Source organism: Strix uralensis, chromosome Z, assembly GCF_047716275.1.
Source record: "Strix uralensis isolate ZFMK-TIS-50842 chromosome Z, bStrUra1, whole genome shotgun sequence".
Taxonomy (NCBI): Eukaryota; Metazoa; Chordata; class Aves; order Strigiformes; family Strigidae; genus Strix; species Strix uralensis.
The window spans coordinates 7350501-7375918 of record NC_134012.1 but is presented as its reverse complement, the minus strand read 5'-3'; the positions used below and the strand labels follow the sequence as shown (position 1 = coordinate 7375918).

At 41.9% G+C, this 25418-nt stretch overlaps 1 protein-coding gene across 10 annotated transcripts in view; it reads right to left on the bottom strand.

The window, feature by feature from the left end:
- The window catches only part of SSBP2 (single stranded DNA binding protein 2), a 204963-nt gene that overhangs the window by 149205 nt on the left and 30340 nt on the right, over positions 1-25418 (bottom strand). For all 10 annotated transcript variants that reach the window (XM_074856726.1, XM_074856733.1, XM_074856729.1 and 7 more), the window contains exons 2-4: positions 10632-10704; positions 2044-2105; positions 290-374 (exon numbers count right to left, since the gene is read on the bottom strand). In XM_074856726.1, coding sequence (XP_074712827.1) covers positions 290-374; positions 2044-2105; positions 10632-10704 — 220 coding nt within the window. The remainder of the gene's footprint in view (positions 1-289; positions 375-2043; positions 2106-10631; positions 10705-25418) is intronic.

Here is a 25418-nt window from a genome sequence, read left to right as displayed (position 1 = left end):
TTGTGACCAGGCTGATGTGTCCATGGCAGGGATGAGAGAAGGACATTCTTCATTCTGCATTAACACATGAGACAGCACTTTGGTTTCTGAGATGGCTTCCCAGAGTTATCTGTATGGCACTGGGTAATCAAGGAATTATAAAGTCCTAATTCTAAGGCATTCCCAGAAAGCTGAGTTACTTATATATGACAAATACCCGCATTTTTGAGCCACTGTACTGTAGAGATACTTCTCTATCACATTTATACATATAATTAATGAAAGTGTGGTAAAGACACACAAAACTTACATAATCATGAAAAGCTTTTGCTTCACTTGAATGTTCACATGTTTCTCGTCTTTCTGGAGCTGCACAGTAGAGATCCCAAAATACACTGCAAGTTAAGAAGTTACAGAGATGGTGAAAAAAGCATGTAATATTTGTGTAGATTTTATGGTGTACACACATCATATATACAAAGAGACATATCAATTCCTCGCCAAGGGATGAAAACATTTCTATGAAAGAATTTAGTTTTGTAAAACATCTGTGAGGAATCAAGTCCTGCTATCTGATTCTCTGAGGCAAGCAGTGCCCTATTCCTTTAATATCACTGTAGTATAGACCAAGAAGCTAGTCTAACAGACAAGGTTTAAGGGCGTAAAGTGTATTACTGAAGCTCTGTATTTAACCTCATCCCTCTGGCAACTGCTGCAATTAACTTCCACAAAGCACAGGAAGGGACAGATTTGTAATAACATGAAAAGGCAAGCAACTGGAGAGAAAACTGGGAGTTCTTCCAAGGTCCAATACTGTGCTTTAAACAAAAATTCCAAGAGAAACAGGTGTATGGACAAGAGTAGGAAATAGATGGGTATGTTCTTTGGTTACAAAGAGTGAAAGGGATTTATGGTACTCCCACTGGTCTTTCCCCCCAATACCCTTCAAATAGAGTTATACACAAATCAGTTCTAACACAAAGTTTCTAGAATTAAATTATGTGTATGCTAGAACAATTAAAAGAATAAAATTTGTTAAGAGTTTCATAGTGCTTCTTTACTGTTTTAGACTTAATCCTCTGTAATTTAGTCCAGCACCATAAGAAATTATGGAAAATTTGAGCACTCTGCCGCAGACAATCAAAATTAAGGATAATACAGACATCAGAGATACAAGGGTCATGTTCTTCTTGCCAGGTTTCTATCAAATAGCTAAAAGCTATGAGAGCAAAGTCAGTGAATATGCTACGTTCCATGCAGCTGTACAAATAACTTGGGTTCAAATGGGACCACTTTAAAACTTGTAAATTCTTGTATTCCTGACAGGTGGACATATTCTTTGTAATTTTGTATTCTTTCAAACACAAGCATATTGCACGTAGTCAAATCATGTGACAGCTAATAAATACCATGGCTAAATAGCAGTGACTATGAGCACTCTTTTCTCCCTGGGAATTCTACACACACAAATGTGTCTGTGCACACCAGTATTTATAAGCAAATGGTATCATGCATTAAAAATTATGAGTCAACTCCATGTCTACCTGTCTTCTGAGCAGCAGGACACCGTGCAAATGCAGACAATGGAGCACCAAGCCCATGCTAACGCACACTGCCTCTCAAAAAGGCTGGTAGCTTGGGTTCAGCTAATTACTTTCATATGCTCTTCCTGTGACTAGAATGTGGACTGTAGACTGAGGGAGCTCACATGTATATGCATAGTCTCTGTATATACTTTTTTTCAAATGCAATTATTTAGGACATATAGAATGATCTCTTCAATGCACAATTTACTGGAAGGTGATGAAGAAAGAAATGCAGGCCACCTTCTTTCAAAGATGCTTTCTTATCAATGCACTATGCAATACTTCTTTTCCTGTATCTAATATCTGTATCTTTTTCTATATTTAATTTTCTGTTCTTTCATTCCTTAACAAGAAAATGGTTCTTGAGCCTCATCTTCACATTCCTTCTGCTATGTTCACCTGAATTTCTTGCCTCCAGATGCTAGAACTAGCAATCAACATATTCTAAAAATCAGAGGAAAAGAAAATTCATACTTACCACCACCAGGAATGCAAGAATCCTGGGGGCTCCCCAAGTGTGATGTTTTTTTCCCATCTTATCTAAAACAAACCAATAAAAACGGAGTTGTACATTTTTGCGATCATTGTACCTAAAAAGCATTACATAATTCATGCAGCTAGCAAAAAGAGAAAGTATTTTGTAGTTATGAAAGGCTTTATCATCAATCTGGATGGCCATATTACTTACTTTATTACACTTATTAATATAGCTGATACTTAAAATAAGCTTTTCTTATTCTAGGAAGGCATATTTTAGAATTTTTTTTGTTTGTTCATGTTCTGAATACAGTGTTACTAACGGTGTAATTTTTATCACTTCACCATCAAGACATGCATTATTTTAAGGTCAAAAATGTATGACAAAAAAACCTGCAAAACCCAGTGTTAAAAAGTACCCTTAAAATAATCTAAAAGATTTTCCAATTTGCACTAACATAGAAGACACAGAACTTATGTTACTGATTCAGCAGGTGGCAGTCTTCCCTCCGCATCCAAAGCGAGCCAGTGTTTTATAATCCTCAAGGAGTGCTTTACTGTTACGAGGTAATGTGGCAAATACAAGCAGCATCAGTTAAACCCCAGTCTCCCACCACTCAATGCAGAGCTAGTTTAGCTTGGTTTGTCTGTGCTGGCAGCCTCTCCTGAAGACCTATACTGGCTGTGAATTCTTTCCCACCCAGGAAGCTTGGTTTGTTTTTAACACTCTTTTCAAAGGAAATGCAGTTTAATAACTCTTACCCTTGACTTCACACTTTCCTTGTTGATCAGCAAACCCATTAGACAACATAATGCATGGTGACAGCGTTCTGTCTCTCTGCAATACTTCCCAAATATTGTATCTTAACTATAATCACACAACCGTTTTATTAATGCCATAGTCATTAGTTTGTCCTTAACTACAAAATTAAATAGTTTGGACTTTAATAAAGCCCGTGTAACTGCTTAAGCAGCTCTGTTACAAATAATTGGAGGTCCTGCAGAAATCCACACAACACTGTACAGAAGGATGTCTCATGTTAAAACTGGGTGGAAACTAGGGCGTTGCATGCACTCCAAATTCCTCCAGTTACAAGTCCACATAGCATTATTTCCTGTCCAATTTTGTTTCGAAAAAAATTGTTTAAACACAAACCATATTCTGCTCTAGGGACAGAAGTAATGGCAGACAAAAAGAATTATTTTAATTAAACACTTAAACAGCCTTAATATAAGAGGTATTTAAAGATACATATATAAAAGTACATAAAAACACAGATATAGTGTTCACACTGCCAGAGGCACTGGTGAAGCTGGCATTTTCCAAAAGAGACTAAAACTTTGATTCCCAACTGCAACTTGATTTCCACATCCAGTTCTTAAGAAATTTAAATACATACAAGTTGTGTCAATAGCTTGCAGGAGAAGAATATGTAGTTCATACACTTAAAAATGTTCTTTGCACTCATACAAAGTAACTGAATGTAATTTTAATATATTAATACTACTATTCAAAAATAATTTTGTTATTTAAAATTTTTTTTTAAAAGGTAACCTTGAGGCACTATCACTTCTGTTGGTAAAGCTGCCAGAATCAACCAACTGCTCAGTGCTTAACCCTACCACCACCATGTAACAGTAGTTAATATATAAAAAGCATCTTTTAAAAAGCTCCTGCTTAAGTACTGGCAGATAACAATATTATTAAAATGAAAAATATAAATAAAAGCCAAAGCTACTACAAAGGTATTAAACGTTCTTCAATACACCCTACTGAAGCATGACTGCTCCTCACATGCTCTGGGAATGGCTTGGAAGGACTTGTGTTAATCACTAGGAATACACAGTACTTCTGAGAAGTTTCAAAGGTAGCATAATGAAGAGATGCAACATACAACCAAATCAAAAAATCATTCCTGAAGTTGAAACATCCATCAGCTAAGAGTAAAACTTATGTCAGTGTGGAAGTTTGGGGCTTCTTTGAAGGGGTTTAGTTTTGTTTTTCAAAAAATACATACTTCTGTCTCACATGGCAGATGTCAGTCTGTCTGACCACAGAGGCTTAAAAAGATTTATAAAGAACTATTAATTTTAGAAAAATGCCCTCACTGTCAACTGTACTGATTAAGCTCACAGTCAGTGATTGATTAACAGGAAAATGCCTACCTTCCTGGTCCAGCCAAGCTAATGGATTATTCCTCCAAGGCTAATACCTAACTTCAAGGATAGAAAATACATGGGATAAGGATCAGCTCTTCAAGGAAAACGTAGCAGCTGGGACACCAAAGGATTCTGGAGCAGAACAGCTTCTTTTGTTTGAAAAATGTGCACACCCCATCTAAATAGCTCTATTCAACCCTCATCAGCAATGACATAGCATAGACAAAAGCTGAAGCCCCTAGCCATTTTGCCAATTGTATGATGAACTGGTATGAAACAGCTGTTGAGTTACTTCACAGAATCACAGAATCATGAAGGTTGGAAAGGACCTTGAAGATCATCCAGTCCAACCGTTAACCTAGCACTGACAGTTCTCAACTACACCATATCCCCCAGCGCTATGTCGACCCGACTCTTAAACACCTCCAGGGATGGGGAATCCACCACCTCCCTGGGCAGCCCATTCCAACTCCCAACAACTCCTTCTGGAAAGAAACGCTTCCTAATACCCAGTCTAAACCTTCCCTGGAGCAACTTGAGGCCATTACCTCTTGTCCTATCACTTGTTACTTGGTTAAAGAGACTCATCCCCAGCTCTCTGCAACCTCCTTTCAGGTAGCTGTAGAAGGCAATGAGGTCTCCCCTCAGCCTCCTCTTCTCCAGACTAAACAACCCCAGTTCCCTCAGCCGCTCCTCATACGACATCACCAGCTTCATTGCCCTTCTTTGGACACGCTCCAGTCATTCAATGTCCTTTTTGCAGTGAGGGGCCCAAAACTGAACACAGTCATCGAGGTGCGGCCTCACCAGTGCCAAGTACTGGGGTAAGATCCCTTCCCTGTCCCTGCTGGCCACGTTATTTCTGATACAAGCCAGGATGCCATTGGCCTTCTTGGCCACCTGGGCACACTGCTGGCTCCTGTTCAGCAGGCTGTCAATCAACACCCCCAGGTCCCTCTCTGACTGGCAGCTCTCCAGCCACTGCTCCCCAAGCCTGTAGCCATGTGTCCTGGTTTAACCAGGATAGGGTTAAGTTTCCCCAGCAGTGGGGGGGAGCTCTAGCCGGGTTATTCAGATACCATGCGGACGTCACATCCTGGCAGGTCACATTTTCCTGGCGCGGAGCGCGGTGCACTCGTGGTTTTGTACATCGTGCTTCAAACTGCTGTATTTGGTAGCTATTTTCTCTGTTCATTGCTATCATTATTACTGTTATTGTTATTGTTTGTTGTGTTGCTATTGCACTGTTGTATTAAACCTTTCCTTATTTCAGTCCTGGGGCTTTGTATTTCACTCCCTTTGTGGGGGAGGGGTAGCGGCCGCATGGTCTCAGACCCCGGCAGGGGCTAAACCATCACACCATGCAGGGGGTTGTTGTGGCCCAAGTGCAGCACCTGGCATTTGGCCTTACAGAAACTCCTCCAGTTGGCCTTAGCCCATTGCTCCAGCCTGTCCAGATCTCTCTGCAGAGCCTCCCTACCCTCGAGCAGATCAACACTCCCACCCAACTTGGTGTCATCTGCAAACTTACTGAGGGTGCACTCGATCCCCTCATCTAGATCATCAATAAAGATGTTAAACAGGAGTGACCCCAAAACCGAGCCCCGGGGGACACCACTCGTGACCGGCCGCCAACTGGAGTTAACTCCATTCACCACAACTCTTTGGGCCCGGCCATCCAGACAGTTTTTTACCCAGCAAAGCGTGTGCCCATAGCAGCCAGTTTCACCAGGAGAATGCTGTGAGAAATGGTGTCAAAGGCCTTACTGAAGTCAAGGTAGACAACATCCACAGCCCTTCCCTCATCCAATAAGCAGGTCGCCCTGTCATAGAAGGAGATCAGGTTTGTCAAGCAGGACCTGCATTTCATAAACCCATGCTGACTGGGCCTGATCATCTGGTTGTCCCACATGTGTTGTATGATGGTACTCAGGATGAGCTGCTCCATCAGCTTCCCGGGCACCGAAGTCAAGCTGAGAGGCCTGTAATTTCCTGGATCATCCTTCCAACCCTTCTTATATATGGGTGTCACATTGGCCAGTTTCCAATCTTTTGGGACCTCCCCGGTCAGCCAGGACTGCTGGTAAATGCTGGAAAGCGGCTTGGTGAGCACCCCAGCCAGCTCCCTCAGCACCCTTGGGTGTATCCCATCCGGTCCCATAGACTTGTGTCTGTGTGATGCAGCAGGTCACTGACTATCTCCTCCTGGATTGTGGGGGGGTCATTCTCCCAGTCTCTGTCTTCTGGCTGAGGAGGCTGGATTCCCTCAATACAACTAGTCTTGTTATTAAACACTGAGGCAAAGAAGGCATTAAGCACCTCAGCCTTTTCCTCGTCACTTGTTACCATGTTTCCTCCTGCGTCTAGCAGGCGATGGAGGCTCTCCCTGGTCTTTCTTTTGCTGTTCACATACTTATAGAAACACTTCTTGCTGTCCTTGATTGCTGAAGCCAGATTAGTTTCCAGCTGGGCTTTAGACCTCCTGATTTCTGCCCCTGCATAGCCTCACAGCACCTTTGTAATCACTGTGAGTGGCTAGCCCCTTCTTCCAAAGGCTGTAAACTCTCCTTTTCTCCCTGAGTTGCAGCCAAAGCTCCCTGTTCAGCCAGGGTGGTCTTCTCTGCCACCAGCTTCTCTTACAGCACCTGGGGACTGTCTGCTCCTGAGCCATTAAGACTTCCTTCTTAAAGAGTGCTCAGCCTTCCTGGACCCCTATATCCTTCAGGATCGTCTCCCAAGTGATCCTGTCAAGCAGGTACCCAAACAAGACAAAGTCAGCCCTTTGGAAGTCCAGGATGTCAGTTCTGCTGTCCCCTCTCCTGGCCTCTCTAAGAACAGAGAACTCTATTATTTCATGATCGCTGTGCCCTAGTCGGCCTCCAACCACCACATCATCCACCAGTCCTTCTCTGTTCACAAAGAAGAGATCCAGCAGGGCACCTTCTCTGGTTGGTTCTCTCACCAGCTGCGTCAGGAAGTTGTCTCCCACATTCCAGGAATCTCTGGGACTGGTCTCACTTTGCTGTGCTGTATTTCCAGCAGATGTCTGGGAAGTTAAAGTCTCCCACAGGAACAAGGGCAAGCAATCATGAGATTTCTCCTAAATGCCTACAGAATATTTCATCCACCTCTCCGTCCTGGGTGGGTGGCCTATAGTAGACTCCTACTACAACATCTGCCCTGCTGCCTTCCCCCTGATTCTAACACAAAGACACTCCACCCTGTCTTCACTACACTTGTACTCAAAGCAATCATAACAGTCCCTAACATACAGCGCCACCCCACCACCTCTCCTTCCTTGTCTGTCCCTCCTGAAGAGCTTGTAGCCCTCAACAGGCGCACTCCAGTCATGGGAGACATCCCACCACGTCTCTGTAACAGGCACTACACCATAATGTTCCTGTTTCATCATGGCTTCAAGCTCCTCCTGTTTGTTACCCATGCTGTGTGCATTGGTATACATGCACTTCAGATGGGCTGATGTTTTGCCCCCTTCCCCCTTCAAATCTAGTTTAAAGCTCTGTCTATGAGCCCAACTAACTCCTGCCCCAAGATCCTCTTCCCCCTCTGGGACAGGTGAATTCCATCTAATGCCAAAAGGTCTGGTGCCCTGTATACCAACCCATGATTGAAAAATCCAAAGCCCTGACGGTAACACCAGTCTTGGAGCCACTTCAACCCAGTACTTCCTGCCATGTCTCCTGAAAGGAAGTGAAATTGCAGACCAAGATACAAGAGTTATAGCCAATAAACTGAAGATGTCTCTGCTATCAAGAGATCCAGGAAAATGCTAGATGAGCCTGAGGTCCTGTGTTTCCGAGATGAAGGCAACAAAGCTTTGAAGGCTGTACTCAACAAGGACCACAAAGCACAGTTCACCTTGTAACTCAAAAATCAGCAGAGGACTTCTAGACCTTACTGACTCATAGAATCATAGAATCACAGAACAGCTCAGGTTGGAAGGGACCTCGAAAGATCATCTGGTACAGTCTTTTATGGGAAAAGGAGCCCAAATGAGATTATCTAACACTCTGTCCAGTTGTGTCTTGAAAACTTCCAGTGATGGGTACTCTACCATGTCCCTGAAGAGGCTGTTCCAGCGAATGACTGTTCTTACTGTAAAAAAACCCCAATATTCTTTCTTGTATGAAGATGAAATCCCTCTCTGTGCAACTTGTACCCATTGCCCCTGGTGTTCTCCATATGGCTCCTAATGAAGGGAAAGCCTTTGTTCTCTTCATAGTCACCCTTCAAGTACTGGAACAGTGTGATGTGGTGCCCCCTGAGCCTTCTCCTACCCAGGAAGAAAAGCCCTAACTCCTTTAGTCTTACCTCACAGCGCAGTTTCTCCAGCACTTTGACTTGTGGATCAGTTCTACAAAATCCAAACTAGACATAAAGCATTACAAAAATATAGGAATGTTTAGAACCACCATCTCTAAGTTATCTAGTAGCAGAGTGGACTCCATGATATCCAACTTAAATTTTCCTTTTCTTAATTTTGTTTCATTATTCTTAGTCACGCTCCCTGGTAGATCTTTAAGGAAGGGCTCTTAATTGTCATGTATACATATATAGAGACCACTGACTGCTGTATAGCTCAAAAAATCCATGTATTCTTACATTTTTTATGCCCCAACATTCAGTCTTAGAGCTGCTTGGAACTATTTCATCTTTAACAAAATCCACCTAAACTATTCTGGCAGGTGCAGACTGCCAGAGCAGAGAGGGCATTGAGCCCAAACAGCTATGCTTTTTAAGGAGGGATCAAACCAATACAAATTTCCTCCTGTGCCACCTGGGTGTCTCCTACACCTGAATTACTCTCCAAACAAGCTCATTGCAACAGGGCAGTTGCTTCTTATCATCTATGAGCTAGACAAGACAAAAACACATGGAAAGTTTTAACTTCCATTAGATCATAAATTCGCTAGAAGACTTTTCTGCGCTTCTCTCAACTATGTTCTCTTGTTTTCATCCCATATGCCAATACTCAAACAAAAACAGCTGACTCACATGGGGTACAGAGTTGGGGTAGCTATTTGTGGTTTACAGCCAAGGACTGAATGGGCATTACAATGTTAAGACCTGTCTACTACACAATCAACTACCATTTTTTTTCTGCTGCTTTTACCACTTGCTGTTTAACTTCTGCATTTTAGTTTCTTTTCTGCTAGCTGTATTAGTGTACAAGTTTTCTCAGTCTGCACTTGTCCACCCAAATACAATTTCTTCCAGGTTTTTCTGTATCAGTGATAACTGCCTCTGGTTCAACATATAACCACTCACAAATACTGTCAGTAGAGTATTTACCCTTCTGCACTGATAATGAATGAGGTAAATAAACACACAGCTTTGTGTGAAATCTAACAGACACCTCATACCAACTCTATACATTATTATTTGTCCCTGTCCCATGTTTACCGTCTGTTGGGTAGTATCACTCTTAATTTGAAAGATTTGATATATTGTCATATTACATTTGTTCAGACCTGAAAGTTTCTGTATAACCCAAGACTGAATTAGTTTTAAAAGCTAAGTTTCAAGACACTGTATTGAATGTTTTCTAGAAATCCAAATGTCATACCAGTTATACTTCTGCCAACTGCTCATTTTGGAAATATATCATAAAAACACAACGAGCAAAATGAATCTTGCACAGTGTATTATTTACAAATGACAGCTGTTTTGGGAAAGCCAAGATGATACTCTCTATTATTTTCTCTCTTATTTTTCCATTGCTTTACCAAAGAGAAAAAACAATTGTCAAAAACATACTTTACTATAAACATAAACTGATACTACCACAATTGTACTGCTTTTCCTTATCTCTGCTACATGAATTTTCTATAACCACCACAAACAATGCTCTGGGTTCCCATCCTCCTCTCTCTCACCTCCAAAATGTCATCACCAGCATAGTAATTATGGTTGTAGACGTAATTGATTTGCCAGATGAAAAGAAGGGAAGTGGTTAGAAGCATGGTAAGAATACACATAGAGATCAGTGCTGCTTAAGAGAATGAGAACTGCAAGTGTATGACAGTAGGATGTAAAATACATGACTGCTGTGTATTTTGGAAGGGTACATCTTCATGGTTGGAGATATCAACAATAAATTAGAAGTTCATCAAAAAGGAGTACCATTGATCCATTTTCTAACATGCACATTTATTACAGAAGATAGATTAATCTTTCCCCAGTGTAAGTAGCAAATCACAGAACAGGCATAACAAATCACAGCAAAAATAGTTATGCAAAGTTAAATGACATGGCAAACCAGCTCCCACAGAATCAGAAATCTATGCTGATCAATGTAAACAGATATTCAAAGTTGTCACTGCTGATTTTATTCTAGACCAAGGTATATGTATTTCACCTTAACACACTGGGAAGTTGTGCAAAGGAAAAAAGGATGGGGAAACATACCTCTGATAAAAACGTCTGGGCTGATTTCTGTGCTCCTACATGGAGCAGATATTCATATACGTACAGTGCTAATCTGAAAAATAAACAAAAAGGACAATATTTAGTATTGTGCATTTGTTTGCTCCTCTTCTTTAGAAACAAGATATTATCAGAACTTTGAGGTGCACTCTACTGCCTTTCACAAACCACTATATACTGAACATGTCAAATATACCAGAATTTTTAAACTAGACATGTAGATCAGTCTGGGCAGAGGTGTTTAAATAGTAGTTAATTAATTATTATTAAACCCCAAATTACTTAATGTCAACATTTTTAATGATATTTGGACAAGTGCCCACTGCTGGTCTGTATTTGCCCACTCTATACCATGCTTACTCTAAATATATTCGTACAGCAACACCAATTATATTTCCAGATCAAATTTTTTTACATGTGGAATGTGTCAAGCTGTTAGCATACTTCAACAATAGTAGTCTGTGTTTATTCAAAGAACATGCAAACTCCAGACTGCATCAAGAAAAGTGATCCCATCATCCATACACAGCACGCAGTACAACCACATCTCTCAAGAGAAGTGCAAACAGATTTTTAGATTCGTTCAGACTTGTGCATCTAGGAGCTCCGATGACAACAGCGCTACAGGCTACTGTCAAAGCTCCCAAAGGAGTTTCCCAAAAAGTGATCTTCAGCACCCAAGCACATCTCCAACTAAGTCCAAAGAGCTAGAATAAGAATCTCAGTGCAGAAAGAAGACTCATTCCCTGAATGACTACCCACCACACTTGGGCTGGGAAACCCTGTTCAGCAGCCCAAGAACAGGGGAGCAGTAACAACCACCAACTTCTATTGAGATAGGCTATGTAGGCTACATTTGAACTCGACAACCAAAGAGGTAACACCTTGTATTCCTCAGCTGACTCTACACAGAGGCTCCCGTCTGCCTGCATGTTTCAAGTCTTTCAAAAGGAAATCTTGTTTAAAAGAATGATTTAATAATAATGCTTGGAAATTGTCTATAAAACATTTCACAGCCCAAGAAAATAAAAGAAAGTCAGGCTGTGTGTCTTTTAAATTTGCTAGCTGAACTGTTTTTAAGAAGTAAAATGTATTCGCGTGCACTTCGTGATACACCACTGTTCTTATTTGAAGCATTTTACTATTCATATTCAAAAATATGCAGTTTAACTAAACAAAGTAGAGAAGCAGAGAATACCTATTTTTCTGTTACTGTTCAAAACACTATGCAGTATTAGATGCGATAACTGTCATCATAGCACTGACAGTAGTAATTATTGCAGTAACCTATTAAGTATGAAATTTTAAAATCTGGGAGAGGCATTCAATAAAAATTGTTTTCACTAGTTGTTTATACTTTGTACATGCAATACACATACTACTTTATTCCCTGACTTCAAAAGCCAAAATGTATTTTTTTCCTCAAATTTAAAAAAAAATAATTTAAATTGATATTCAAACATGTGACTGGGTTTAGTTTGAACCTTGAGAAGGGTCGTATCCACTTTTTAATTCCAGTACAAAACCAGTTATTTATCAGTTTGTATTGTGCCATATCAACAAATGCAGAGCTCAGCAGAAAACAGTGAGTTCTTCCAATGGAGCACACTATGATCCAGCGCTCCACTGAGAAGCAGCTCAGAGGACACAGTGATATGTCCCTCTAAGTACTGTGGAGAGAGAGGGGATCATGTACTCTCTAGACTCTCATCCCAAAAGCAGAATGGCGTATGTCAAGAAAAAAAAAAAAAAAAAAAAAAAAATCACATCGCGTTGACTTAATTCTTCTCAGTTCAGCTATTATTCAATTTTTAAGCAATAGATGGTTGCAGACAAAAATCTAAAATCTAAGAAAGATGTAAAGGCAGAGAGGAAGCACTTTCAACAACAGCCAAGATGACTTGAATACCCAATAACACTTTAAAGCATCTCATTTGTCTTCTGAGAGTCCCTTTTTTGTTCTTATCAAAACATGAAGCCTGCAGTCCAGATAAAAGGATTTGTGCGATCATATCCCTTCTACCCCACAAAGTGAAACAGCACAAAACCCAGGAGTTTATTGCAGGCGCACCACCTTCATAAGTCTGCCATCTGTTGAAAGCTTTAGCAAATACTGCACCATGACACCCAAACTGACAGAGCAATACTTTAATATTGAGACAAATTTGTGAGTCTTATCTCAGGATTCCTGGAGTCTACTAGCAAAACACGGCACACACAGCCGTGCTCCAGCACAAGTCAACATCGTTACCCTGTGCCCATCTTTGCACAGGATGGTCCAAAAAATCCGAGATATTTCAACACTGCGAAAAAGACAACCCCGAAACCTTGACTTAACAACACAGAATGTGCTAATTAAGTGCAATTAAAACTAGAACAACATCTACAACTCTTTGACATGCATTATTACATCTTGGTCTAAACATACCAGCAGTGAAATTAAATGGTGCAACTATTAAGTGCAGGGGGTAAACACGACAGATTTCAGGAAAAGAGTAAATACTGCGGGTTTTAGGCTTCCAAGTTGATTCACCTGCAGTAAATCAAGAGCAGAACCACGCTGGCAAGGGGACTGCTTGGCTCCTGTGCCAGGAAAGCCAGGACCACCTTCCATGAACAGATGTGAGACAGAAGGCACAACACAAAATAACCTGATTGGGTCTTATTAGATCTAGATCACTGATCTATCCCTAGTTATTATGCTGTCAGGAAGTCTTTACAGAAGTTAACAATGTTATAGCTTCATTCAGAAATAAATGCTTTACCACAGAGATCAAAAGAAAGATACTAATGTTTTACTGCATTAGCTGCAGCAAAAGAATCAATGGAAACGGATGCTCTGAGGAAAGACAGCAAAGAAACCCAAAAAAGATAAAACACTGTGTAACAAGGAGGATTACCAGATATATGAACTTTAACTACAGCATAAGACCAGAATAAGACAAAAATTAGGCTCTAGTCCAAGAGTGTAAAATTAACAAATGAATAAACTATTTAACACCTCAATGAATACAAAGAAAATAATAGCGAGATGGTCTTCAACACTAAAGGACTTGGGTTTGAAGTGGCATTTTAAATGACAGTTTTTACTCATTAAACTGGTGTGAGAAACCGTGTAAAAGCAGCAAGGAAACATATGTTAAATTTTCACATTTGCATACTTGTTGACATCCCATGAGTAATGTGAGGAAAAAATATTTCCAATCAATTTATGACAACGCTGAAGTAATTTTTGTTAAAGACATGCCATAGGCCAGAGTTCCCCTCTCCCTGTCAAGACAATTAGATCACACATTCATCTATGGCCTGACAATACATTCATTCTATTTTAAAAAATGAAGTTACTGTCTGGCTCTTACTGCTACAGTTGCCATTTTGCTAAGCTGGTCTGTTTTGCATGAAGCTTCTGCTCTAATTGGACAAGGCATTCATACATCCTACAACTACCTACTGAACTCCAAACAGATGAACCATTTAAGTGGTTCTGGTCAACCAGTTATCATAATATTACCAGGAAATAAAGAGTAATCACTCCAACTGCGCTGTGGAAATTACCTTCTTACATGTTAAGGTGGGAAGATGCAATTAGTTTAATGAGAACCTACAACCAAAGCCTTGCAGCAGTATGTCCACTGACGAAAACTAGGTGGTAAACTCCCCCAATTCCAAGTCAAAAGATCAAGACAACATCCAACTTTCCATAAAAGGCAGTGAAAAACCAAAAGTACCAGGAATATGTTCACCTTATGGTTTTGGTGTCTAACTTAGGTGCACTGAGTCAGTCCCTGCACCGGCTGGCAAGTTTCATTGACTATATGGAGAATACTCAACCGGCTGTTCAAATGAACATATGCCTACAGAAGAAGGGCTCAAGTTATTATGACAGAGTCTTTCAGGAAATAATTTGTCCATAAAAGGTAAAACAAGTGGTATCTTTGTGTCATTCCATAAGAAGACACGTACTATCTCTCAAGACAGGTTCCTGGAATGTGTGGAGAATAACTTCCTCACACAGCTGGTGAGTGAGCCGACCAGGGAAGGTACCTCCTGGACCTGCTTCTTGTGAACAGGGAAGAGCTTGTGCGGGAAGTAAAGTTGGAGGCTGTCTAGGGTGCAGTGATCATGAGATGATCGAATTTTTGATCCTTCGAGAAACAAAGAGAGGGGTTAGTAAAACTGCCACCTTCGACTTCCGGAGGGCTAACTTCGACCTGTTCAAGAGACTGGTTAACAAAATCCCTTGGGAGGCTGCCTTGAAGGAAATGGGAGTCCAGGAAGGCTGGACATACTTCAAGAGAGAAGTCTTAAAGGCACAGGAGCAGGCTGTTCCTGTCTGCCGAAAAACAAGCAGGTGGGGAAGGAGACTGACCTGGCTAAACAGGGACCTTTGGCTGGATCTCAAGAACAAAAGGAGAATCTATCACCTTTGGGAGAGGGGCCAGGCCTCTCATGAAGAGTATAAAGATGCAGTGAAGTTATGCAGGGAGAACATTAGGAGAGCCAAAGCGCAGCTAGAGCTCAACTTGGCTGCAGCTGTTAAAGATAACAAAAAATCTTTCTATAAATTCGTCAACAGCAAGAGGAGGATTAGAGAAAATCTCCCTCCCCTACTGGATGCAGAGGGAAACATGGTAACTAAGGATGAGGAAAAGGCTGAGGTGCTCAACGCCTACTTTGCCTCAGTGTTTAGCAGTGGAACTGGCTGTTCCCTGGACACCCAGCCTCATGAGCTGGGAGATGGGGAGGGGAAGCAGACTGAGGTCAGCACAGCTGAAGAGGAGGTGGTCAGAGACCTGCTACACCACTTGGATGCACACAAGTCTGTGGGACCGGATGGGTTACACCCAAGGGTGATGAGGGAGTTGGCAGATGTGCTCGCCAAGCCGCTGTCCATGATCTACCTGAAGTCATGGCTAACTGGGGAGGTCCCATTGGACTGGAGGGTGGCAAATGTGACACCCATCTACAAGAAAGGCAGGAAGGAGGATCCAGGAAACTATAGACCTGTCAGTCTGACCTCGGTGCCAGGGAAGGTCATGGAGCAGGTCATCTCGGGTGCCATTAAAAGTCATATAATGGACAACCAGGGGATCAGGCTTAGTCAGCATGGGTTTATGAAAGGCGGGTCCTGCCTGACAAACCTGATCTCCTTCTATGAGAAGGTGACCCGACTATTGGATGAGGGAAAAGCTGTGGATTTTATCTACCTGGATTTTCAAAAATTTGACACAGTTCCTGATAGAATTCTCATAGAAAAACTGGCTGCCCATGGCCTGGATGAGCGAACGGTCTGCTGGGTCAAGCACTGGCTGGATGGACAGTCCCAGAGAGTGGTGGTCAATGGAGCTAAATCCAGCTGGCAGCCGGTCACAAGTGGTGTTCCTCAGGGCTCGGTGTTGGGACCATTTCTGTTCAATATCTTTATTGATGATCTTGATAAGGACATAGAGTGCATTATCAGTAAGTTCGCAGATGACACCAAGTTAAGCAGGAGTGTCGATCTGCATGAAGATAGGGAGGCTCTACAGAGAGACTTGGATAGGTTGGATCGGTGGGCCAACGTTAATGGGATGAGCTTCAACAAGGACAAGTGCCAGGTCCTGCACTTGGGCCACAACAACCCCCTGCATGGCTACAGGCTTGGGGAGGTGTGGCTGGAGAGCTGTCTGGAAGAGAAGGATCGGGGGCGGGGGGGGGGGGGGGGGTGGTTGTTCTAATTGACAAGCAGCTGAACATGTGCCAGCAGTGTGCCCAGGTGGCCAAGAAAGCCAACGGCATCCTGGCTTGTATTAGAAATAGTGTGACCAGCAGAAGTAGGGAGGTGATAGTCTCCCTGTACTCTGCACTGGTGAGGCCACACCTGGAGTATTGTGTCCAGTTTTGGGCAGCTCAATACGAGATCTCGAGGTGCTGGAGCGAGTGCAGAGGAGGGCAACGAAGCTGGTGAAGGGCCTGGAGAACAGATCCTGTGAGGAGTGATTGAAGGAGCTGGGACTGTTCAGTCTGAGGAAGAGAAGGCTGAGGGGAGACCTCATCACTCTCTACACCTACCTGAAAGGACATTGTAGAGAGGTTGGTGCTGGTCTCTTCTCACAGGTGATTAGTGACAGAACAAGGGGGAATGGCTTTAAACTCCAACAGGGGAAATTCAGACTAGACATTAGGAAAAAATTTTCACAGAAAGAGTGGTTAGATAGTGGAATAGGCTGCCCAGGGAGGTGGTGGAGTCACCATCCCTGGATGTGTTTAAAGATTGTTTAGATGAGATGCTGGGGGATGTGGTGTAGGGGAGAACTTTGTAGAGTAGGGGGGATGGTTGGACTTGATGATCCAAAGGGTCTTTTCCAACCTGAATGATTCTATGATTCAATCTAAGACTGAAATTCAAGCACTGAGTTTGATTTATCAGTATGTCTAAGGAAACAAAGAACAAAATGAGAATGGCCAGATTTTTCCATGAAGTTCAAAAGTTGAGCTTACAGGAGTAAGGAATTGCAGTAAATTAGCTTCTGCTTTGTCTTGAAAGTTGCCCAGTAAACCTGCCAGGAGCAGGCAACTATTATACATAGCTCCACGCAGCTTTCATTGTTTTATCAGCCACATGTCATAAGTAAAAATATATATAATTTAACTGAGGGTACAGTGGTGTATAATCATTATCCAGAAAGTTATAAAATCAATGTGATGGAGCAAAAGCCTGCAGCTCCTCAGCTTTGTCAGTGTGTCAAAGCACAGTCTGGGTGCTGTACCTGCTTTCTGCAGCACCAACAGTCAGTTTAACACTGCAATAAACAACTGCTGCCTCTTCACCACAACATCTACAACGGTGAACTGCACATCACAGAAATGTTCCTAGATGCTACCACCTCCTCTGCCATCAGTCACCGAACAAAACAAAACAAACAAAAAAAACAACAAAAAAACCCCCCATCTAAATAATAATAGGAATGCTCCTGATCTGAGCATCACCAAGACAGATCTAGTATTTTTGGATTGTTAAGACTTAATTTTTTGAAACTATTCATGTATGGAAAGTTCTGCATATGACACATGATCCATTTAACTTTTGGTTTTTTTAAACAGTAAATAAAAAACACAATGAAAACTAGTAAATCAATATCCGTATATAATTTTTAGTTTGTGTGAAGAAGAGGTGAAGCAGCTGAGCAACATTTAAAAGTAGCTCCATAGAAAAGTTCTTGCATGTTCCTCTCCGTGTTTCAGGAGTCTTGCAGTATTCTGAAATCACTACTCCTACCTATATGGAGAAGCAGCTTTTTTTTCCTTCCAAAATGGTATATAGACTTCATTGCAAATCCAGAGACTCCTAGGAATCTCACTCATTTATTATCCAAAATATAAACCTTATTCTCTGAAATAAGATCAAGTAGTACTGAATCGATATTTTTAATATAGTACAACAGCTAAAAACATCTCAAATGGGGTGGTTTCTTGAACAAACTCTCTTGAATCCATCAATCCAGTACTTTAAAAACTGCTTGGAAGCTCTTGATGGCGAGCTGGGTTTGGTAAGTTTCAACAAAAGCAAACCATTATTAACTTTTTTTAGAAAATTTTGGTTTTTTAACAGACATGTACGACAAACAACTCTTTCTCCCCTATTTGATCATACTGACAGTCTTTTCCTCTCTCTCTCTCTCTCTCTCTCTCTCCCTCCCCGTATATTTATATACTAATATAATTTTTTCCCTAATCTTTTTTAATGTCTCTTTCATATATACATATGTACATACATACAGTCTTTTCCCATACATCTCATCTGAGATTTAGGTGATTCAGTCTGCTGCCAATTATCCATGACAAGAGAGGACTGGGACATGAAATCACATGGGCCATGCTGGGTGCAAAGTGCTTTGCTGCACAAAGCCAAACCCCACAGAGTCACCAGTGCACACCAGTGGGATGATCAATTTGGATGCAGCATCAAACTCGAGCTATACCAAAGAATTTAGTTACCTTTCTACCATTTGCTTAGGCAGGTACATTAACAACGACCTCAACATTACAGATATCTATCTGCACGCACACCCCTAGCACATCAGTTCTCCCGGGCACGCCATTTCACCTACACATAATTTACATTTTGGTTTCTTTACCTTGAGGCCAGCAAACTGCTCTTTTTAAGAGCCTCTAACCATGCTGGTCTACTGCATTTTTTTTCCAGCTGAAAACATGATCTATGTTAATGTTAGCGCTCTGTATCCTATCAACAACGTGATCGGCTTTCTTATAAACACCTGGGTATTAAATGAAACCCAAACACTGGTCTGAGAAAACAGCATGTCCCAAAGGAGATACTTGATGTTTGTTCGGCTGTGTGCACTGCCTTTTCTGAGAGTTCCTATCACAGCCCTGCAAACACAGGCAGCATAGAAGTGTATGTATTCAACATTATTCATATCCATTTATTTCTTCCTCTCTCTGTAGATAGCAGAAAACATTCTCCTTGTATGCACCTAAATATCTGGGGCTTATACCCGGTGCTACAATGAATAGTGGCCTCAGTGCCTTGTATTAGGCTGATGGTACTTTCCGAAAAAGCTCATCCTTCTAAATTTACAGTTTTACAGACAGGGGAAGCCTTCTTCTACCCTGATTCTGGACAGGCAGACTCACCTCTAGTCTCTCTTCCACTTGATTGCTTGCAAGATGTCCTGAAAATATGCCTCGGTAAGTCTGGTCACCCTCCCCTTGATTATATATACTGCTTCAAGTGTTAAAAACTGTTGGAAACTAGTAAGTGCACTTTTAACAGTATTAAAAATAATGGCAGGTTTTTTTCAGTTTAACCATACACTTCCAATTCACAAATGCTTTTTGCGTCCCTATTTCACATGGTTTTACTACTTAACCTCCTGTAGACTTCAAGCACTAGCATAACTATTTCCAACAACACATTAACTTGTGCACCAGTATATAACTAAACATTGAATAGGTATCTGGTATCCACTGATCTTTTGAAAAAGATCATAGATAATATCCCGTGGTGGTGTCTGCAGTCTCTCCCACAAGCACTTAATTGCATGGTTCTACATATTCTAATCTGCTAAGGATGTCTTGGTTTGTGCTAGGATGTCACACTGCACAGTCTTCCCCACTTTCATCTGACTCTGGCTGAATTTAATATTTATTTTTGTCTCAGGTCTCAGCTTGTAGAGATTACTACAGAGCCAAAGTATTATAAAATTAAAACACTCTTCTGTAGACTCCATCTTGAATGGGATAATTTCCACTGATTTCCAAATACTTCATAAGGTACATATTCTTGATGACCTCTAAGGTTTCAAACAAAAATCTCTGTCCTTTTTGCACCTATGTTTTGCACATACATTCCTCAAAAAGTTTTCCAGTAGAATTTCACAGGCTTCCTAGCCCATGGTTAAGAAAGAACGCTTATGCACCTGAAAGCTTGTGTTTTTCCAGTCATATTTTCTGTAGCCTCCTCTCCTACCTTCCTGCCTCCCCCAGCCTAATGTCACTAGCCTAGAAAGATAAACCATCTAGACGTATCATTCCTGAAGTGACATTACAGACAAGTCTTTGCTGTCTATGAGGGTGAAAGACTGTTGCCCCCCTTCTTCTCCCCTGCGCCTGGGGGCCAGCAAGTGAAGGTTTACTCCAGGCTAGTTAAACTGATGCTGATGGAAATCTTTTGTCATATGGGATGAGTTTGCTGTAGCAGAGGAAGCAGGACAAGCTCCTTGGGTGCTCTGGTGACTTGCAGAGACCATCGGCAGTAAAATGCCTTTATCATGCAATTCTCAGGGCAGTCCAACGTGAAGCCAGTCTAATGCTCAGGTAGCCTTTGCCCTTTTTGCTTCTCCTCATTAAGGGCAAGCTATTTACAGTGAAATAGCCCAGTTCCAGCCACTGACACTGAGCACCAAAAACATCCTCTTCTCACTACTCTCTCATTTCTTCTCCCCTTCCCAGCTAAGGGATTAGAAAATTAACCCAATCAAAAAAAGTGAACAGTTTTCTGCTTGCTGAGTGAGCTGAATCAGCCTGCCAAGGGCCAGAGCAGCCACACAGGAGCAGAAAGAAGCAGGAGCGCTCACTTTGGCAGCTCTGGACTGCTAACACAGCTCTGCTCGCGCTGTCGATTCCTCCTGCTGGCTAGGATCTCAAACTTGACATTTTATGAAAACACATGTATTTTCAAGGTAACCTCTAAATAGTTTCTTGGGCTTAAACTATATAAACTATTCCACTTACCATAACTATAAAATATGCTAAACCGCAGCTAAAAAAATAGTTACATGACAAAACACATTTTAAAGTGTAAGCTGAGACTTTTATAAAAATACGCGAGATTCCAACTCTTCCTGATAATAAAGGTGCTAACCTTGGTCTTCCCTGCTGCTTTCAATGGGATAGTAATGGGTTTATACATGCTATTTTCTTCCCTGGTATATAGTTTGCTATAGTTAACGAGTTTAATGCAATGCATCCTGCCCTGGGAGTAAGCAGAGCTAGCAGCATGGAGCTGTTGTAAGGAGAGTCACCAGCAGAGAGCAAAGCACAGACACAGTCCTTAACAAAATGCAAACTTTAAAGCTATACACGTGCCACAGGATTACCGGTAAGTAGTCCCTAGCTGAGCAGCTAGTATATGACACTTCTTTGAGGACCTAAAACACTTGTTAGATGTGACAGAAGATTGCTTTAAAATCCTGTATCGGCAGAAACCAAGGCTGACACTGACCCATGACACTGCAAACACCAGGTTTCACTGCTCACCATTTGACACTTGTCACCCACTGTACTCAAAGGAAAAGTTAATTTGCAAAATCTGCCAGCGACTGAAATGTTTTAAATGTATGAAGAAAAAAATGTATGAAGAAAAAAATTTGTATTTATACACAAACAGAAAAACAGTGACTGGCTTCTAACCAATGCCTTGGTAGCACAAACAGGCTGTTGAGAACATTGCTGATGTACAACTGGTGCTCCAGCACTGCTTGCCTACGGCACAGGCACATGACACCTTCTCAAGCTACAACAGCTTGGGGGGGGGCTACCACCTTCAACACTTCACAGTGGTCTTTTAGATGGGAGAGTCCCTCCACCCCACCCACAGTGAGATGCACTACGAGTACTGGAGGTACTGCCAGCCTGCTTCAGTGCAAAGCCAGCCAGGTCACCTTTGATCAGCTTCAGCAGCAGCTGTAGCCATGACGGCCTTACGTTGCACAGATGCCAGCGAGGGGTTACCATGGCTCTGTTGTGGTAATAGCTCCAAGCAGTGGAGTAATATTATCTTAAACTATTACAGCTGTTCCTAAAGCAACTGCCTACCCTGGAACAGAAAGAACTTCTCCCTGTCTACAGCAGCACCAGAAGGCTGAGAAGGAGGAAGCATGAATGTATACAGCCAGCTCCCCAAGGATGAGTTAGACTCATCTCAGATCAGCACCAATTGGACACGCAATGCCCATCAGTCCCACAAAAAAAAGCATCACATAACTTGATTTTCATCCATACGAAGAAAACAGTATTTCTTATTATCTGCCTTCTAGAAGGACCCATGTTTTTGTTAGTAGCTTTCCTAGCTCTTCTCAGGAAGTATAGATTTAATATTAAATATGGTGGGTGGGTCCACAACATTGAAGATTACCAGGAATCACTGCTACTGAAACCTAAAATCCTCTCTTCAAAGGTGTAGGGTGAGACAGCACATTAGAACCTCACTTGACAAAACATGGAGTGAAGAAGTGGAAGAGGAGGACCCTGGCTGGTACCACAGACAGGCTGGAAGTCTCACACTGCTGGTCTCCTTTGTGAGAGTCATGGTTAATGCTGGGCAATTTTTTTTTTCTTCTTTTACAATGTATCATGGTTAAGCCCAGTTGCAGATAATTAGTCAAAGATGGTAGCATTCCTTCCCACTCAGTGCCTGCTCTAGTTACATTTTTAAACCATGTTAAGAACAAACTGCATACTCAGAGGTTGATAGGATGCTCTAAAGAGCTCCCTTCCGAGTTTCACAAACTGGCACATTACCGTAGGAATATGCTAGCATATGTGTCAGTGTACCTACAGGCTGATGGGGCAGCCAACTGGCAACAGAGGCAAATCCAGTTATCTACCTGGAAAGCCATTGAGCTGATCCTGCCCAGTCTTTCAGCACACCTGTATGACAACCCACAAGTAAGAAAGAGCTGAAGAATTTGGGTTCAGAAAGCAGCATACAGCTGTGGCTGTTTCTAAGGGACACAGATCTCCTTCTGTAAAAGGCTCAGTGTTTTGGAGAGGAGACTTGTAAATTTAACGGCTGGATTAAATGAAACACATCTCCAATTTACTAGCAAAATGTTTTCTGTATTTCATCGCAAGTTTCTTGTTGGAATGAAATAGTCAAAGACTGACTATTACTAATACTCCTGGCTGGCAGATTATCTCAATGGCAAGGTGAAATAATGAACATTATCACAAAAGAATAAAACAGTAGACTTCCAGGAGCCACAATCAATCGTGAAACAGAGAATTAGTCTCAAGAGGGAAGGGAAGAAAACAAGGATGAAGAGACAAGCAGTAACAAGTCACCTCATGAATCTTACGGGAATCATACGGGATGAGAAAATTGAGGATTAATTTCCCTAAGTATCTATCTAAAAAGTGATGGTGGAAAGTAATTTGTATGACTGATTATGAAATGAAAGCATTTTCTTCTGGAGAGAGGAAGTTCTGAAAGCATCAGAGTAAATCTAACAGACCTCAGAAGTCAAACAAATTCAGGGAATTGGTGGAAAGAGTTTCTTCAAAAAAACAGACAACCTGAAGGAAAAAAGTGCAAGATAAACATCAGGTGATTCAGGCTACACTAAAAAAAACTCAGTGGGAAATATCAATGGAAGACAGGAAATAATAAGAGGTTATTCTGGCTGCATCAAAAATTCCTCACTGATCCAAGAAAAAGGTGCAACAGCAAAAAAGAAAGTAAAGGCACATAACAGTATTAAGGAACAAGACAACCATGCAGGTGACAAATGGAGAAAGGCTGAAGTGCCAAATCAGTTATAAAGATCAAGGACATAAGGCAGCAGGAACAAAGCCTATACCACCAAAGAACTGGAGTTCCACTATTCAATGCAAGAAGCATGCAAGCAAAGAGAAGGTAGGGAAGTCAAGTCTCAGTGCATGCTTTGTTTCCACCTCCACAAAACAGCAGAAGAAAGCTTTACTAGTTAAATACAAGAGGAATACACACAGCAGGAAGAAACAACGGGTTAAACAACAGCTTAGTTAAAGGCTGTACTACTGGGGAGACTGCTAGAGCACACTGCCTCAAGAGTGCTAAGAAATGAGCCAAAGTATTTTCAGAACTTAAAGGAACTGAAGAGAGCCTAGTACACATCTTTTGTAATTAAATTAAGAAAGGGCCTGGGGATTTACATACCACTCAGAAATAACCCTTACCACCACAAAATTTCACTTTTTTTGGATCAGACAAGCCATGAACATCACATTGACTCTGCTTCTTAAGAGCAGATCATGTGAATTCTACTTCAGTAAAATCCAAATCCCTTCTCTGATAGAACCAGCACTGCTAGAAACAGGGACAGCAGACCCTGACCTCAGCGTAAATCATTCTGGCCTCTGCCAAAAGAGGCAACCAGTGGCAGCCCTGGCAGCACATTAGGGTGCCCCACGCGTGGCAATGGTGAGGTCCCTTTTGGTGCAGCATTGAAAGAGGCTGTGACCAACCTGCTGGTACCAGGAGGTGTCCATTTGGATGTCAGCATGGAGTCAGCTGTACGTTCATGTCTTCTCCGATGCTACTGCTCTGCAAAAGCTGGAGATGCAGGTGTGAGGGGAAAAAAATAAACTTTTTCTACAGCCCATGCCCCTTCTCCCCCAGTTCGGAATGGCTTTCCTGTATTTATTTTGGGGGCTGGGTCATAGCTTTTGAATGCCTTGCGATTCCAGAGCTGCAAATGACACAATGTCAACTCTGACACGAACTTTTATGCAATTCATTTATTCCTTCTGAGCCAGTTTCTCTGCAGATGTCATGACCACTGCTTGCCTGCTTAACAGTGCACTGAATAGCGCAGGCTCAAGCAACATCTGACAGGCGAGGCCACCAGCAAAAGCAATTTTCAAGGGTATGCTATTAGTTTCACTTTTCTAAACCTTGGGGTCCAGTAGATGACAACTAAGCATCGGCCTGAACCATAAAGTTTCCCTTCCAAAATGGGAAGCTCTGGTGCTGGTCCCTGGGAATAATAACCCATTGGCCTTGAGACTGCTACTTGTGTTGGGTGAGAAGTTCTGTACAGGGGCCTGAGGTGGCCTCAAGGCATTTCTCTAAAAAAGAACTACCCCAGCCAAGAGATGGTCTTTATATGTACAGGTGTTAAGTGTACATACAGAAAATCTCAACACGCATAAACTGATCCTGCAAAACTTCATGCACGGTATTCCTCCTCAAATCACTGCCATTTTCACCCACAGGACAACTACATACAATTTGATATTATCAGACCTACCAACTACCATATGGCTGCCAGGCCTATTACACCTGTCTGCTGAATTCTCACACATCTGGCTAACCTGCTAGGCAGCTTTAAACATTTGCCTGCTATTCCTCCCCTTGGCTGATAGAGACACAGTGAGTAGACAGGTGGAGGATCCTCTTGCTGCTCCCCAAACTGGATTATGGCCAAGAAGGATTAGCCAAGACCCCCATCTTACTCAACATTTCCACTCAGCTACAACTCCAGATAAGCTGAAGCACCCAGCCGC